We start from the raw sequence: 16,879 nt of genomic DNA on the forward strand, positions 1-16,879 counted from the left end.
AGCACCATTTCTATTTTGCGAGAATGATTCTTGGAAAATGTTGAAGAGTTCAATGAGTGTTTAATCCATATTTTTTCACGCCTTTCGATGGGAATCCAGGGAGCACTGAACTCTATCCCACTCTTTTTATTGCTCTGCATTCAGCATTTCTGAACAATTTATGTGATTCTACTAGCTTGGAGAGTCACTTTAATGGAGACATTTTAGTGTATGATAAAAATGTAATGTTTTCATGTAAGATTAAGTTGTCCCAGTATTTAACTCAGCAAGAAAAGAAGTGGGGGCCTCAATTTGTCAGAGAAATTCTGATTTAGGAAATTCAGGAGACCTCTCCCAAAAGCTTTGCAACTAAGTTATTTTCTCACTCAGATAATATGCAAAATATTCCATCTGTTTCTGGCTTACTTCACATGCCCTTTGTAACTCTTTGGGTATTATCACAAAAGTTTGCTGTTCCAATATTGGTGCAAATGTTGATAACATTTTTATAATCCCTTAGTGTACCTTCCTCTAAGCCCTTGTTGGCACATATGATTCACTGGAGTAATAGCCATGAGAGATAGGTATTTATGGTAGATAAAACATGTACCTATGCAGGTGAAAGTCCATATAGAATCTTTGTCCAGAAAGGCCAAAGCAACTCCAAACCTAGCTTGTCTTCACTATTTTTGCTCCCATAATTACAATGGAAAATGAGTAATAGAATATAAACTATGATTTTTAGGAATACTGAATCTCCTAACCTAAAACTGAAATAGTTGTCAATGTGGATTTTTATCATTTCAACCAGCCGATGCAGAACATTTGTATGACAAGTAGAGGTAAGGCTGTAAAGTTGAAGCCAATGAAAAATTTCCTTTTCTTAGCACTGATTCATTCATTCTTTTTTTTTTTTAATTTTTTTTAATGTTTATTTCTGAGACAGAGAGAGACAGAGCATGAGTGGGGGAGGGGCAGAGAGAGAGGGAGACACAAAATCATTACCTGAGCCAAAGTCGGTTGCTCAACCGACTGAGCCACCCAGGCACCCCTGATTCATTCATTCTTAACTCAACTTTTCATCAAATCATATAGAAAAATTAGGGGTTGCTATTTTCTTTCTGAATGTATCAAGGATTATGAAAAATAAGCATGCTACATTTCCTATTTCTCATAATTTATTCCTTTATTAATTTTCAAAATTATTTTCTCTGAGTTTGGTCTCCCCCATTGAATATAGGTGTTGAATACTAGGTAGCCCATGCTCAATTCTATCATTTAGTAGCTGTCTGACCTTGTTTATGTTATTTAACCTCTCTCGTTGTCAGTTTCTTTTAACCAACACAGGATTATAAAAATTAGTAAATGAGGTAAGAACATACAGCATTAGCAGTCTCTCACATGAAGGACTACAAAAACGGTTTTTGTTATTTTGCACCGGGGCTCTATTCCTCATGTGATCACTGATTTTATTTTTAGGAATAATAAAGATACTAGTAACTGCTGTCTGGGAGGACACGCTATAAAATTCTTGTACAATTTAATTTTACTTTGTATTTAAATTAGCTCTATTTCCATAATCTATTATTCTCATTTTAAAATTTAAAAATATTCTAAAACTCAGAGAGATTAAGTAACTTGTCCAAAGTTATAATACTATACTATAATGTAGCTAAGTTGCATTTTTAACTTTAAACCACTTAATTTCTCTTTGAGTGCAAAGCCCACAGGTTGCCCCAATAATACCATGCATTATAAATTAATATTAAGTTCTGATACCTTTGTTTTATAAGAAGTCCTTCCCCTTTTTAAATTGAAAATGATCTACAAATATAGTTACCTGGTTAACAGACTGAGATAATCAGGGTTTAAGTAGAATACCTACCTATGAGAACCTACAGATTTAGAAGTGATTTAGGTGATTACTGTTTTCCTTCATTATTCTTATTCATATTGGTTGGTGCTCTGATCTGACTTGGGATTTAAATATCCCCTTACTATTAGAATAAAAAAGCAAGGTCATATCTTTTTTTCAGAGGACTCAGGTAAACTGCATTCTGAACAAACTTTAGGAATACTCTAAGGCATTACTAAAATAATAATCTGAAAAAGAATCTAAATTGGTTCACCTTATGAGATTTTTTGCATTCAGTCACCATGAAGTTCTTACATGATATTAGATGTCACCAAACATATGTCAAAAATGGAATGAATCATTCCAGAAAAAAAATAGTACTTGGTGTAAGTAAACCAATTACTCAAGATACCAGATTAAACCAGCATTTTGCTCTCTACTTTGACAAACTGGCCTAACATACAGACCTAAAACCAAGAAAAAGATTGTCAAGTGAGAGAGACACAGAGAATTGGAAAACTGCGTAGTAATGTTGTGCATACAAACTGCCTTGAGGATATACGCATTCACAACTTTTTGGGGAGTTTTAACTTGAGAGATTTCAGCACACATAGAGAATGCAGAATGATACAGTTAGTTTCCAACTAAACTGTGGAATTTAGGGAGACTCTAACCATCTCTCCTAATTATTAACACAAAACAAGGAAACGCAAGCTCTTATACCTTAATAGGTCTTTTTACATTGTTGCATTTTAAGTTGGACATAGGAAGACACTATTCTCTTCTCAACAAAGCCATCCTTAAAATTCATATGAAATGGCAGAGGTGTCCTAAAAGTCATTTATTTAAATAAAATATTTAGTTGGTGCTTATTATTTTATTCACATGCATCAGTTATTTCATTTAGCACAACAGCAAGTATTTGTTCATTAAATAGGTTAATTTTCACTTTCATGAGCCACCCAACACAGTTCAACAAAGATACCCAGGATGGGTTAAAATTCATTGAAACAAAAAGGGGCAGGGAGCATACTAATTTTGTGATCATAAGTTACATGTGACGGGAAAGAAGAAATATGGATGAGTGGTCAGGAAGGAAAGCCTAAAATGATGTTTTAGATTCTTGGATAAATGTTTCATTACTCCACCAAAAACATCACAGAAATGGTTGAGAGATCAAAGGATCTATACAGCTATTAATTATAGAGGATTGTTAATCAAGAACAATGACCTTTTTTTTTAAGATTTTTTTAATGTTTCTTTTTGAGAGAGAGTGTGTGAGCAGGTGAGGGGCAGAGAGAAGAGGGTAGATCTGAAGCAGGCTCTGCTGACAGCACAGAGCTGCTGTGGTGCTCAAACTCATGAACTGTGAGATCAAGACCAGACCCTAATTGAGCCACCCAGGCACCTCAAGAACAATGACCTAATTGAAATATCTATTATACACTTGAATTGCCATAAGTTTGTTTACGAAATACGTCATTATAATGTCTGTTTCCCCAAGTAAGTGCTCTTCAGCCTGTTTTCTCCAGTCCCTGAGAAATAACAAAAGAAATACTCATTTCTTGTGAAATCTCACACACTTTCCCAATAGCATTAGCACTATCCATCTTATCTGAAATGTAACTTCTAATCTACGGCAATATTTTTGGCTACACAGGGAAGTGAGTGAGAAGACAGCTCAAGCATGTAAGAGAAAAAGAACAAAAAATTCACAGTATTAAGATGCATTATATACTACAAATCAACAATCTGACATCTTTAAACTAAATATTCTATTGCAAAACTTCCCTCAGGACACAGAACTGAAAACCTAACTATTTAATGAGAATGCCCAGAGTAAGGGATATGATAATGGATTAGTTCAATTCATTGAGGGAACTTTTAGCTTCTCTCTAAAATGCATTGATGATGATGATGATGATTATAATTCAGGAAGAGAAAATTAAGGGATTTCATGTGCGATTTCCTTGATTATCCCAGGTGTTGACAAAATAAAGCTTCTACAAGTAAAGCCTAATGTACATAGAAAGAAAAATATAAAAATACTATACGTGATAGAAAGCAGAATATATATACAGAGAGAATACACTACAAGGTTTAGATGGAAGAAATTTTGAAGGAAAAAAGTTCTGTAGAAGATAATGTTTATTTTAGATACTCATACAATTTTGCTTCCTTAGCCCATGAAATATGTAAATCCAATCTACTAAATTTCTGCTCTGCCTTTTCCGTATTCTGTACACTGTAGAATCTGAGGACATTAACATTATGGCAATGAATTCATTACCTGTGGCTTGAGATGAGGAGTAGGTGGTTGAAAGGAGAATGTGAGCCAGAATGAAAACAGAAATTTGTCACATTGTTAAAGATTTAACATCAATGACTTTCAAATTTTGGAGACCTCCCCATTTGAAGGACCTTTTTCCTGACACATCTATCTTTCTATATTTTACAAGTAAGTAATAACACAGAAAATTCAGTGAGAGGAATGAGAAAATGAGACACTTTTATTGTGGTTGGAAAAAGGACAAGGAGTTTCCCAATAAGAAGGCAACCCTTGAGAGAAGTATTTCTGTGTCAACAGGCAGGATTTCTATTCCAGTTATCAAACATTCAGAAAAACCTGGGTTAAAATCCCTGTTTTCTCATTTAGGGTATATGACTCAGAGAGGATTCTTAATAACTGTTTTAGATTCAGTTTCCAATCTGTAAAATAAGGATTTTAAGAAGAAACATTCTACGTAAAATACAGAGTCTGCCGTATGGCAAAAACGTACTTTAAAACGTGTAACCTACTTTTATTAAGTTGTCTTAAAGATCTCCTAAATTAAATCAGCGTGGTACAATATGTTTACTTCCGGAGACATATTCCAGCAGTATCCATGAATAATCCTCTAATCCTTCTATTTGTGCTTTTCCCTCTAGATTATACAAGAGAAGAAAAATATGAGAAACCACACAGAAATAACAGAGTTTATCCTCCTGGGATTGTCAGATGACCCACAGCTTCAGGTGGTGATCTTTGTCTCTCTGCTCATCACCTACATGCTCAGCATCACTGGCAACCTGACCATTATCACCCTTACCCTGCTGGATTCCCACCTCCAGACCCCCATGTATTTCTTCCTCAGAAACTTCTCCTTATTAGAGGTTTCATTCACAACTGTCAGCATACCCAAGTTCCTGGGCACTATGATTACAGGAGATAAAACCATTTCCTTTAATGATTGTATGACTCAGTTTTTTTTTTTCATTCTCTTGGGAGTCACTGAATTTTGCCTTCTGGCCGCCATGTCCTATGACCGTTACATTGCCATCTGCAAACCTCTCCATTACATGACCATCATGAATCACAGAGTCTGCGTACTCCTTGTCTTTGCTTCATGGCTAATGTCATTCTTAATCATATTCCCATTACTTATGCTGTTCATACAGCTTGATTACTGTAGGTCCAATATTATAGACCATTTTACCTGTGATTATTTCCCCTTACTACACCTTTCTTGTTCAGACACAAAATTTCTAGAGATAGTGGGTTTTTCCTGTGCTGTGCTTACTCTACTGTTCACTTTGGCATTAATAATTCTGTCCTACATATATATCATCAGAACAATTTTGAGGATTCCTTCTGCTAGTCAGAGGACAAAGGCCTTTTCCACCTGTTCTTCCCACATGATCGTCATCTCCATCTCCTATGGCAGCTGCATTTTCATGTATATTAATCCATCAGCAAAAGACAGAGTGTCCCTGAGCAAGGGAGTTGCTGTGCTAAACACCTCAGTGGCCCCCATGCTGAACCCCTTTATTTACAGCCTAAGGAATCAGCAAGTCAGGCGAGCCTTCATGGACAGGGCAAGAAAGATTGTATTCTTCTCAAGAAAATGAAAAAAATAAAAGTACTGTCATAAATTAAAGGCATAATGAAGAATAGTTAAAAAATAGGGCCCCTCAAAAATCTATTAAATACACATAACCTCACTGGAGTTATTTTTCATTGCTTTTATTTCTATTGCCAGCAGTTTACTGAGGATATTTGAATATATATACATTTTTTCTATTCAAATTCCATCCCTCTTTCGTCATTTCCCCACCTTTGAGCTAGTCTTTCCACTCTGTAACTATGAGCTTGGCCTCAGTTCCTTCTTTTAAATAGTTTTAAATTCCAGTTTTTCCACAGTAATTCTTAGAGAATTAAGACACAGAAAAAGAGCAAGAGCATTGGGGAGAAAACTGTGTTTTATAATTTCATCAGGAAATACTCTTTTTAGAAATTCAGAAAATATTCAATCAAGTTTAACATTATTTTAAATTTACTATACAAAGACTGTAAATACAGCTTGACAGTCTTATTAGAATATTGCAGTTACTATCCTCTCCATGTGATAGCACTATTAGTAATTATATAAGACACAGTACCACTGAAAGAGAAATGTAATTATATATATTTTGAGAAATCAAAAAACATCTTTCATTACCCAGTTTAAAATTTTCTGTGCCAAATAATTTATCAATTTAAAACATAATTAGGAAAACTTGAATTAATCCTTTTTTTTTTGGAATTCCATAATTATCAGATATACAATACCAGTTCTTCCAAAAAAAAAAAAAACCTGAAGAAATAAATATTCCTAGATACCAGATATGACTACATATGGTTCAGGGGTATATTTAAACAAGTGCTTAATCTTAAACTGCTCTTTTTGATAATCAATGGCTAAGAGTTATAACTTTCTCTTATCTTTACTGGCTATTCTGATATAACAGTTTATAGGAACAATTCATTTAAGTGCAAATGATGCCTTCTTTATTTCATAATATACTTTGTTCATAATATATATACTTTGTTCATAGAAAACTTATTTAACAAAAATCTATTACAAGCCCACCATCACTGCTTTTATTCTGCACTCCACTGACAGTTCTATCGAGGGCATTAGCACAAGAATAATAAATACATTCAAAACTACTGGAAAAGAAGAAACAAATAAATCTTTCTTTGCAAAGAACATTATTTTCCTCCTACAGCCTTACTGCATTTACACTAAATGCTTCTTAACCCTGACATACTCCCCTGCCAGATATCTGCATGGGATAAGCCAGACATCCACATGTCCCCTCAATAAGGCCCACCCCAATGACACTATTTAAAATTTAGTGTCTCCCCACTTCCAAGGTTTTTAAATTTTCTCTTCCTTTAGAAAACATTGATTAATTTACAAGAGACCATATAACGTACTAATCAATCATGTCCATTGCTTATTGTCCATCTCACACCCTTCCCTCACCCCATGAAAGCAGGGATCTCTGTCCACTTTGTAGACACAGTGATGTGTTCCAGCAGTGCTGTGCTGGGACCTGCCTATACACTTCCCAACAGCCAACTGTGCTTGTGTCTCCTCAATTCTGCATTCAGAAAGGCCACATCACCTGCCAGGGTGCGAGACTTTACATCTTAAAAATTGATAAACTCTACCGATGGGCTCCTCACCTCCACTCGCTGAGGCAGCTGTTAAACATTTACTGGAAGTCACTATTCCTCCTCATTTAGAACATGTGTCTGCCATGTAGTGGGTATTCAATAAATATTTTTTGAATAAATAAGTTTAAATAATGTAGAATGGCCCCAGTGTCCTAGCAATCAGAGCACTATTTTGTCCAACAGAAACACATGCTATTTATATAATAATGTACATGACACTGAGTTAGCTTTTAAAACAATGTTCAAATAAAATGTGTATATCATAACTAGACAATGTTGAATGAGAAAGAAATAATTGAATATTTCTAATGCATTTGATGTTCATTTTCTTTTATTTTACATTAGGCCATCTAAAAACTACATACAAATTTATTTCTTTGACTTTTCATGAAGTCAATGATAACACTTCTTATTAAGGTTTTCCTACTGAGCTTTCTAATAGTAGGAATTCCCATGATGCAAACCCTTATTTTCCTCATAGAAAAACTCTTATAACTATTTGGGATACGCCAAGAAATGTATGAAATCCAACATCATCTGTCAGTTGATACACTTCTGAAATTATAAATTCAACTTATAGAATAATAGGTCAATTAACTGATAGTATTCAGTAAATGGGAGATCAATCACACATCCTGCAGGGGCAGGATAGCTTACCTAAAAAGGATGTTAATATATCACTGAAAATAATTAGTTATATGCACTGGAATTATTTAGTAATATGATATCAGTTCAGGCTTTCAGAGAAAGTTTAATAATTTTTTTAAATTTATTTTATAGAGAGAAAGCAAGAGGCGGGGAGGGACAGAGGGAGAGAATCCCAAGCAGGCTCTGTGCTCAGCATATAGCCCAAAGTGGGGCTTGATCCCTTGGCCCTGAGATCATGACCCTAGCCAAAATCAAGTCTCAACTGACTGAGCCACCCAGGCTCAGAACTCTATGAGAGGTCCTTCTAAGAAAGTCTTAAATTATTTGGATCCCTTAACCACTTGATTTAATAAATTTTATTTTATGATTTTGAACATGTTACAGTAAAACATTATTTGTAACTGTAGGAGAGTGAAACCTGGTAGCTGAACAATGTTTCATTGGCCTTAAACATAGTCACTCATCAACCTCACAAGACATGAAGGTAATGGACACATTATTAAAAACCTGATGTCCTAGTATCTTTTGGATACGTAGCAGGTATAAGCAGCCTTAACTAAAAGTAAATTATGAGGAGGTCCAGAGAAAAGCTAGACAGCTATTAGGAACTAGGAATAAAACAATGTAAGAACGTAAGAGACTGAGAGAATGATCAAGGAAGAAAGACAGGCAATTCAGCATCTAGGAGTCTCAGAAAAGATGTGGAGAAGAAACCTGTCTAATAGGATATTTCAAATGAAGTGCAGTGCTTTGTGAGATAGAAATTCACTTCCTTTTCCTATAAGAAAATCAATGAAGACTGCATTGTTCACAAACACACAAGTGATGGTCAGCAGACACTAAGCTAACTTCTTTCTACTTCAGAGTCTTTACCTGAATAATAGCACTGACCTCAGAGGGTTTTGTGTTGTCTGCTTGTTTGAAAAAGTTGAGATAATTTAAGTGTATGGTCAGCACCTGGTAATCAATAAAAGCTCAGAACAAAACAGAATCACTATTTGGAAACAAAAATAAAGGCAAAGGAATAGAATTTTCATAAGTAGAAAATCAGTTTCACTATCTCTATTGAAATATATTGAATGAATATTTTCAATTACTGTTTTAATATGTATCAATTATAAATTCAACGCATCTCAGGGTGCGTGGGTGGCTCAGTTGGTTAAGCGACCGACTCTTGGTTTTGGCTCAGGCCATGATCTCATGGTTCATGAGCTCGAACCCTGTGTTAGGCTCTGTGCTGACAGAGCAGAGCCTGCTTGGGATTCTCTCTCTCTCCCTCTCTCTCTGCCCCTCCCCTGCTCATGATCTCTCTCTCAAAATAAGTAAATATTTTAAAAAATAAATAAATTCAACACATCTCAGCATCTATATATTGTTCTATGTATTAGCTAGTTGTTTGTTCATCCTTTCTCACTACTTTCTTTTGTCCCACTTTCAAATTTTCTCATCTTTCAATCCTGCATATTATCTGCATTTCTGGAATTAATGCATGCATGTTTTATGCCCACATTTTTAACTGAAGAAAATAAAGTCATCAAATGTGAAATTATATTACATATGTGTACATATATGTGTATATTACATATATGATATTCAAATATCGTATTCTTCTAGTAATGAAAACAGCATCTATCATTGAAGAAAATGTGAAAATAAACAAGTTAAAAATATTCGATGCCGGATTCCCAGATATTTATTTTACCGGTTCAAAAATATTCTCACAACAAAAAGATGTCATATGCACAAATATAAACAAGGATTTAATGGAAGTAAATAACATAATGGAAGAAAGTAGTCAAAAGGTAATAAAAGCCACATTAGCGGGAGCTATGGGAAGGGTTTCCCTAAATTCAAAGGCCCAATACAGGGATAAACCTTCTCATGTCTTTAATTGGTTGTCCATTTCAGAAGGCAATCAAGTCACACTAGAAATCCATAGCAGCATTTTCTACCATTTCATTCTGCTAAAGAATTCTTCTCGGGGTTGCCAGAATTCAAAGGTTATAAGGACACCAATTCTACTGAGGAAAAGTCCAAAGTTTCTGGAAGAAAAATGTGACTTTCTTGTATAATCAGAAGGGTGAAATTCCAAGTCAAGCTCCCACACATTCATTATAATGTTGTTTGTACATTTGCCTATAAGTTTGCTTTTTATATTTTTTAATCAATATTTATAAAAATGATTCACCCCTATCTTTAATGATTCTTCTCCTTGGCACTCAGTTTACTTAATTCCCCTGGGCCAACAAAAAGGCACATAAAATAAGTCCAGTTCCATGTGTATGGCATGCATAGAGAAGAACATTCCTTATTTTCTGTTCTTCAAAACAGCATTTGCAGGAAAATATAGCAGTCCCTGAACCTAAGGAAAATACTACTTAGGTTTTATAGATGCATAATCATAGAATTACAAACTATTGATTTTAAATGTTTACACGAATAGAAAGAAAAATGATTTAATAAATCATGTTTTGTACTATATGAAAAGAGGCAAATGGAAGAGTACTTTACTAGTCAACCCAGGAGTAAGTGAATTAGTACATGGAGCTTGATAAGAGATGAAAAGCCAGAATGAGTTGTATTATGCTTTCAGAAATTCATAGCATCAGTAATGAAAGATATTGTGAGTCACATATAACTAATCTAGCAACAAAGAGAATTATGATCCTTAAAACCATGACAAAGCTAAATCAGTATACTTGTTTGTTTTAAAAATCAATATGCTTGTTTTGAGAGCACAATAGAAACTAAATCTTTTGCTAATTCAATTTAGCAGCTCTGAAATTATGTAAATGTTTAAGCAAACCAGATGATAAAATCTGAGATTAAATCATCAAGAAGACCAAGAAGTAAGTCAATTTTTTATTCTTCAATATATATACCTTCATTTTATTCAAATGTCTTTAAAAATATTATTTGTACATAAGTTTGTGGATTCACAAATCTTTCACTATTACAAATTAAATAATTGTTTACTACCAAGAGACTATTAATAAAATGCTAAAGAAGGAACACAGAAATCAATCCTGGATTGTTCTTTCTTTCTAACTTGAAATCGTGGTCTGTTATAAAAATACAATTTTTTTTATTCCTTATTGGATCTTTCATACTTTCAAGAGTTACCATTTCTTAGAATAAAAAAATGTTTTCCTAGTTTAATATTTCTAATTGCTTATTTGTGTTAAATTCAAGTGTAAATATACTTATTACATTTAATTTTAAAGGTAGATCTATATTATAATCATTTTTGTTACATAAACTATGTTGGGTGGGGGATGGGCTTTAAGGAGACCACTTGCTGGGATGAGCAGTGGATGTTATATGTAAGTAATGAATAATTAAATTCTACTCCTGAAATCATTATTACACTATATGTTAAGTAACTGGAATTTCATTAAAAATTTAAAAATTAAAAAAAAAAAAATTCCCAATTGGAAAGGTTATCTGTTTCCCAGTAAATGCTATATTGATCACCTACTTGTTCATTTTCCATGACAATACTGTAAAAAAAACAAAACAAAAGAATTCTACATTGTATGAATTAAACTATTTCTAGGCTATAATTATTTTAGTAATAGAAGAAGACTGCCTTCTTGTCCTTCTGGACTTTTATCAGAAAAGAATTTAAAAAGATAAGAAAAGGGTAGCATCAACCAAACCTTTAAGAAAGTAATTAACAAGAGAATTGGAACAAAACATTCCCATGGATAAACTTGTGAGATGATCACTATGGTGACAAGTTGTTTAACCTTGTGAGAGTTCCCTCAACTATGTGGGCTTCAAATTAGAAAATGTGGAGATAGCCTAAATGACCCCTGTAAGATTTCAAACTCTATATTTAGATTATCCATAATCGAGACTAGTTTTATAGTACTGAGGAAAAGAAAAGATCAATCAGAATATTTTCATAGTTTTATAAGAAAGAGAATGCTTAGAAGCTTAATCTTAAAGAAACATTAGAAGAAATAGCTTCTGCTTAAATGCTAGCAAAAGACATTTTTTTTAATCCATGGCCTGTGATTGTGTATACTCAACAATAAAAGATCAATCTTTAACTTCAGATCATGTTATTACTTGAATGTAAGGTCCAATAGAAATTGGACAGAGTTGCTGAAGGGGAACATGTGTTTTTGGTTTTCATAGATTATTCATCATCATGGATATTTTGAGATTTTATGTCCTATCCTCAATCTTCTTTTAACTCTTTTATTTTCTATAGGGGAACATACAGTCTCTGTTTGAAAGTGGGGAAAAATGATCAGCGATGAAAAATCACACAGTACCCAAAGAATTCATTCTTCTAGGGCTATCTGATGACCCAGAGCTCCAGACTGTGATTTTTCTCTTTTTAATTATCACATATATATTAAGCGTCACTGGAAATCTGACCATCATCACTCTCACCTTGGTGGATTCCCATCTACAGACCCCTATGTATTTCTTCCTCAGGAACTTCTCTGTATTAGAAATATCCTTTACAACTGTCTGTATTCCTAGATTTCTGGGCACAATTATCACCAGAGACAAATCTATTTCATACAATAATTGTACAGCTCAGTTGTTTTTCTTCATCTTCATGGGTATAACTGAGTTTTATCTTCTAACTGCCATGTCCTATGATCGCTATGTAGCCATCTGTAAACCCCTACATTATGCAACCATCATGAACAAAAGAGTCTGCATTTTACTTGTCTTTTGTGCTTGGCTGGCAGGATTCTTAAATATCTTCCCACCAGTTATTCTTTTTCTCCAGTTAGATTACTGTGGCTCCAATGTCATCGATCACTTTGCTTGTGACTATTTTCCCCTCTTGCAGTTATCTTGCTCAGACACATGGCTCCTAGAAGTGATTGGCTTTTACTCTGCAATAGTCATACTGCTTTTCACTTTGGCATTAATAATTCTATCCTACATGTTCATCATGAGAACAATTCTGAAACTGCCTTCCGCCAGTCAGAGAAAAAAGGCATTTTCTACGTGTTCCTCTCACATGATTGTCATTTCCATCTCTTATGGAAGCTGCATATTCATGTATGCCAACCCTTCCGCAAAACAGAAGGCATCATTGACCAAAGGAGTAGCTATTCTGAATACCTCTGTGGCTCCTATGATGAATCCATTTATATATACCCTGAGGAACCAGCAAGTAAAGCAAGCCTTTAAGGATACTGTCCAAAAGGTTTTGTTTTTCTCCAGTAATTGAAGGCATTAGTAGCATTACAAGAATGAAGTGCTTGGAAATGCTTTCTGTTATTCACACTTTCTCAAAACTCCCTTTCCTTTACTTGAGTTATGTGTTTTCCCCTTTTTTTCCATCCCCCTATTACAATTTCCCAATCATGGAACTCAATAAATTTGATAATGTGAATATCGTGTCAGAATTTTCTGTACATTCAAAAGTTTTATTCAAATGTATTTGAATGAAGTAATAAAATTGGATTGATGATTATGATTTTGAATGGGAGTGGTTTGATTTTGAAGAGACATGGGCTTTAGGTTGATGGTAAGTGTGTAAGAGTACATGCAGATTTCTGAACTTTTCATTCTTACTAATAGAAATGAATGTCATTAGAAAATTTTGATTCTATTTGTCATTTCCATGAAATCAAATGAGCACAACCATTAGGGATTGGAAATAATATATAAATATCTACTTATTTTAAAAATTAGAAACTCATACATATTACAAAATCTTTATAATATTAATCATAGTGCTAATGAGGAGAAGAAGAGAGACGGGGTAGAAGATAATATAAGATTTTTCAGCAATTCCTACACTCAAAATCTATTGTTTTCTTTGTATTAACTCATTTAATCCTGACAACAACCTTATGATGTACTTTGGATTACTATTCTCTTTTAGTTAGAGGTATTTTTCTTTTTGTAGATCAAATATGCCCCAAAATTAAAAACTGGGTAGAGAACAGGCAACGTAAAACATAGCAAATGTATAAAATGTATGAAACTATGATAAACTGGTAAAAGTTCATCTTTCTGGAGATCTGAGTTTTAATTGTCGCATCTAGAATCGACCTCAGGGTTTTTGGAAGTACGGAACAGAAATAACATCTGTTGACAATATTCTACACACTTTTCTTTGTATTAAGCAAATCACATGAAGTATTTATTTTACAAAAACTCTTTGAAAATGAACATTATTATTCCTAATTTATAGGTGAACAAACACAATGAAATTGAGGTTGAGACTTCAATGTTACAGAGATTGCAGCTTTCAGAACTGGGATGTAAATCACTTTTCTTTCATCTCAAAATCCAGACCACTGGGTTACTTTCATTTCACATTGAATTTCACATGTAATAATTTATGAACAAAAGTTCATAGTCCATATTAGAATTGTTAAATTAAAGGACTTTTTAATGTGTGGTGAACTCCAGGTTTTTCTTACTTATGACAGGCACTGGGGATATAATAATGAAAAAGAATGATTATTGCCCTAAATTATCTCAAATTCTAGTGGGGGAGAAAAACAACATATAATTAAAATTTAATTTGATAAATGCAGCAGCTTAGGCCTAAAAAACCTAGAGGCCAGGTGATGTTATCATCATCAAAGAAAATGGCAGTTTTCCTGCCTTTTCTCTTAGCACAATTACAGTCAACTTCACAATAATTGCTAAATGTTGGTGCTTTTTAACCCTAAAGTCACATGCATAAGATAAAACTCGCCCGCTTTGGCTGTCATCTTAGCTTCCCTTTTATTTTCTTTCTTGGTCATTAGCATACATGTTATACACAAAGTCACATTATTTCCTGAGTAAAAAAGGGTTTCGAGAAATAGGATTATGATATTCTCCAAGACACTCTCCAGCAAGGCTCCCTCTACCCTCAAACTGCATTGTGAATCATACATTAATCTTATACAAAGTTTAACCCATTACCGTTCCATTTCTATTCCTCTCTTGGATCTATTTGAAAGAATTTATATCAATGACCACAGTCTAGATTTCTAGGACTATTTCAGGCATTTACATCTAGTGAACACTGAGGTGTATTTGTCAAATTAAACCCATGCAAACAAAACAGACAGAAAGAAAAACCAATAACAATACTGAATACCTATACGTGGACAGTAACAGCTTCCTATAAGCAGAGTAAGAATCTCACAAATATAATTTCTTCCTAATTCTTGTATCATTGAAAATTCGTTTAGATGTTATTTCTAAAAATACTTTTAAAATGTTGCAAGCATGGGCTAGCCATTTGGTTAATAAGATATACCATCTCCATCTTATAAAATTTCAGGCAATGGATAAAAAGGTGGACATTTAGATATAGAATGAATCTTTATAAAAACATATACCAAGGGCTATATCAATATAAAATATGGGATTGCTCACAATATTTGCAGTAATGAAGTAAGAACGCCAATTCGATGTAAGAAATATAATCAAATGGATATTCTGGACAAGGAGAATAATGATTGCAAAAAACACAATTGTAAAAGTGAGAGAAGTGAATGTGAACCATATGGAAATAAACAGAAGGTAACAAGTAGCCACTACTTCTTTATGTTTTCCTTAAAAAGCTAATTGTATTGATTCAATTTATTATACACAGGTAAAATAATGCTATAAAACCAATACTCACTTTCCTCATGTAAGTATTGTATGTTTTAAATGATATTAAACATTTTATCTACCCCTATGAGTGTTAACAATCCCCCCAAGTGGGCTTTTAAGGAATGAGACATAGAAATTCACAGGAAACAAATAATGTATATATGGCCAATATATATTAGAACCATGATTCAAATCTAGCTATGTCCCCAAATAAGCCATTGTGCCAATTCCTGTGGGAAGAGAGAAATCTTGCAATATAAACATATACAAAGAAACAGACTTTCAGAATAGGATGGCATTCTTTCACGAAAGTACTTTCTTTCACAAGAGTACTAAATAAGTCCACCAAAATGCCACATTTGGCTTATGGGGATTTCTCTCAAAATAACATCTCTCAGAAAATTAAAAATTCAGAAGACAAGCACTCCTTTGAAATTAAAATTAAATCCCTAAACCTAAAACCAGAAAAATAGCCAAAGAAACTCAGAATCCCAAACTTTTCCATTGGTAGTCTCAGATACAACATATACCTGTATGATAATATAGACACTCAATTGGCAAGACTCTCTGTTATTTTTGGATTGAACACTGAGTTATCCACAACAACAACTGCAGCCATCACCATAGAATATGCAATTGATAACTCATTATCTCACTCATAGATATTACTTAGTCATTCTCCATCATTCTGATTTGAGTCAGAGTAAACCTCTGTATTCTTAAATAATCAGAACATTTTGGTGTTCATCATGCCCTACATCACCCTCTGATGGTAAATCTCCAGTGCTAAAGTTCTCAAGCTCACTTGCCTTTTTGGCTCCATCTATAAAACTGGACGTGGATTGTTATAATTTACAGTCATATAGGATTACATGATCCGCGTGGTACAGTATACTTATCAATATAATTAGAAGTTTTCACAATATGCTTGAATTTCAGTTTTCATGACTATATTAATAGACCATGAGCATTTTTCTAGCAAAGGGAATACTATGTCCATTATTGCCTACCAAAGGGTTTATTGTAGTGTAGTCATTTACTCAAATATTTGTTAAATTAATCAACAAATGGATGAAAGTGTCAAAATGCCTATTTCCTATCTAAATGATTGGTATCTCCTGCCTTGAAATTATCATTCCTCTGCTGATATCTTGTTTGAATAAGTTTCTGTATCTGGGTTTTCTAGGACTCCTTGTGTTTAGAACCAAAGACAGAAATTGCTATACCCCTTCAAACAATACCAACACCTCTTAAACTCCTTACTCAATAAATAGGACCTCTCTTTTATTTATAGGTCTACCTCCCAGGATCTCCACTGTAGACATATTTAGGGC

At 33.7% G+C, this 16,879-nt stretch overlaps 2 protein-coding genes across 2 annotated transcripts; both read left to right on the forward strand.

Moving 5' to 3' along the window:
• The first annotated feature begins 4,783 nt into the window (after positions 1-4,783).
• LOC125170245 (olfactory receptor 6C1-like) lies at positions 4,784-5,722 on the forward strand. Its single transcript, XM_047866665.1, has one exon. The coding sequence runs from the start codon at positions 4,784-4,786 to the stop codon at positions 5,720-5,722; it is 939 nt and encodes a 312-aa protein (XP_047722621.1).
• Positions 5,723-12,228: 6,506 nt separating this feature from the next.
• On the forward strand, positions 12,229-13,167 carry LOC125170248 (olfactory receptor 6C3-like). Its single transcript, XM_047866671.1, has one exon. It carries the CDS (start codon positions 12,229-12,231, stop codon positions 13,165-13,167), a length of 939 nt encoding a protein of 312 aa, XP_047722627.1.
• The last annotated feature ends 3,712 nt before the right edge of the window (positions 13,168-16,879 follow it).

Source organism: Prionailurus viverrinus, chromosome B4 (genome assembly GCF_022837055.1).
Source record: "Prionailurus viverrinus isolate Anna chromosome B4, UM_Priviv_1.0, whole genome shotgun sequence".
Taxonomy (NCBI): Eukaryota; Metazoa; Chordata; class Mammalia; order Carnivora; family Felidae; genus Prionailurus; species Prionailurus viverrinus.

Excerpts from the sequence above, each read along its gene's own strand:
- LOC125170248 (XM_047866671.1), top strand. The coding sequence starts at position 12,229 with ATGAAAAATCACACAGTACCCAAAGAATTCATTCTTCTAGGGCTATCT.
- LOC125170245 (XM_047866665.1), top strand. The coding sequence starts at position 4,784 with ATGAGAAACCACACAGAAATAACAGAGTTTATCCTCCTGGGATTGTCA.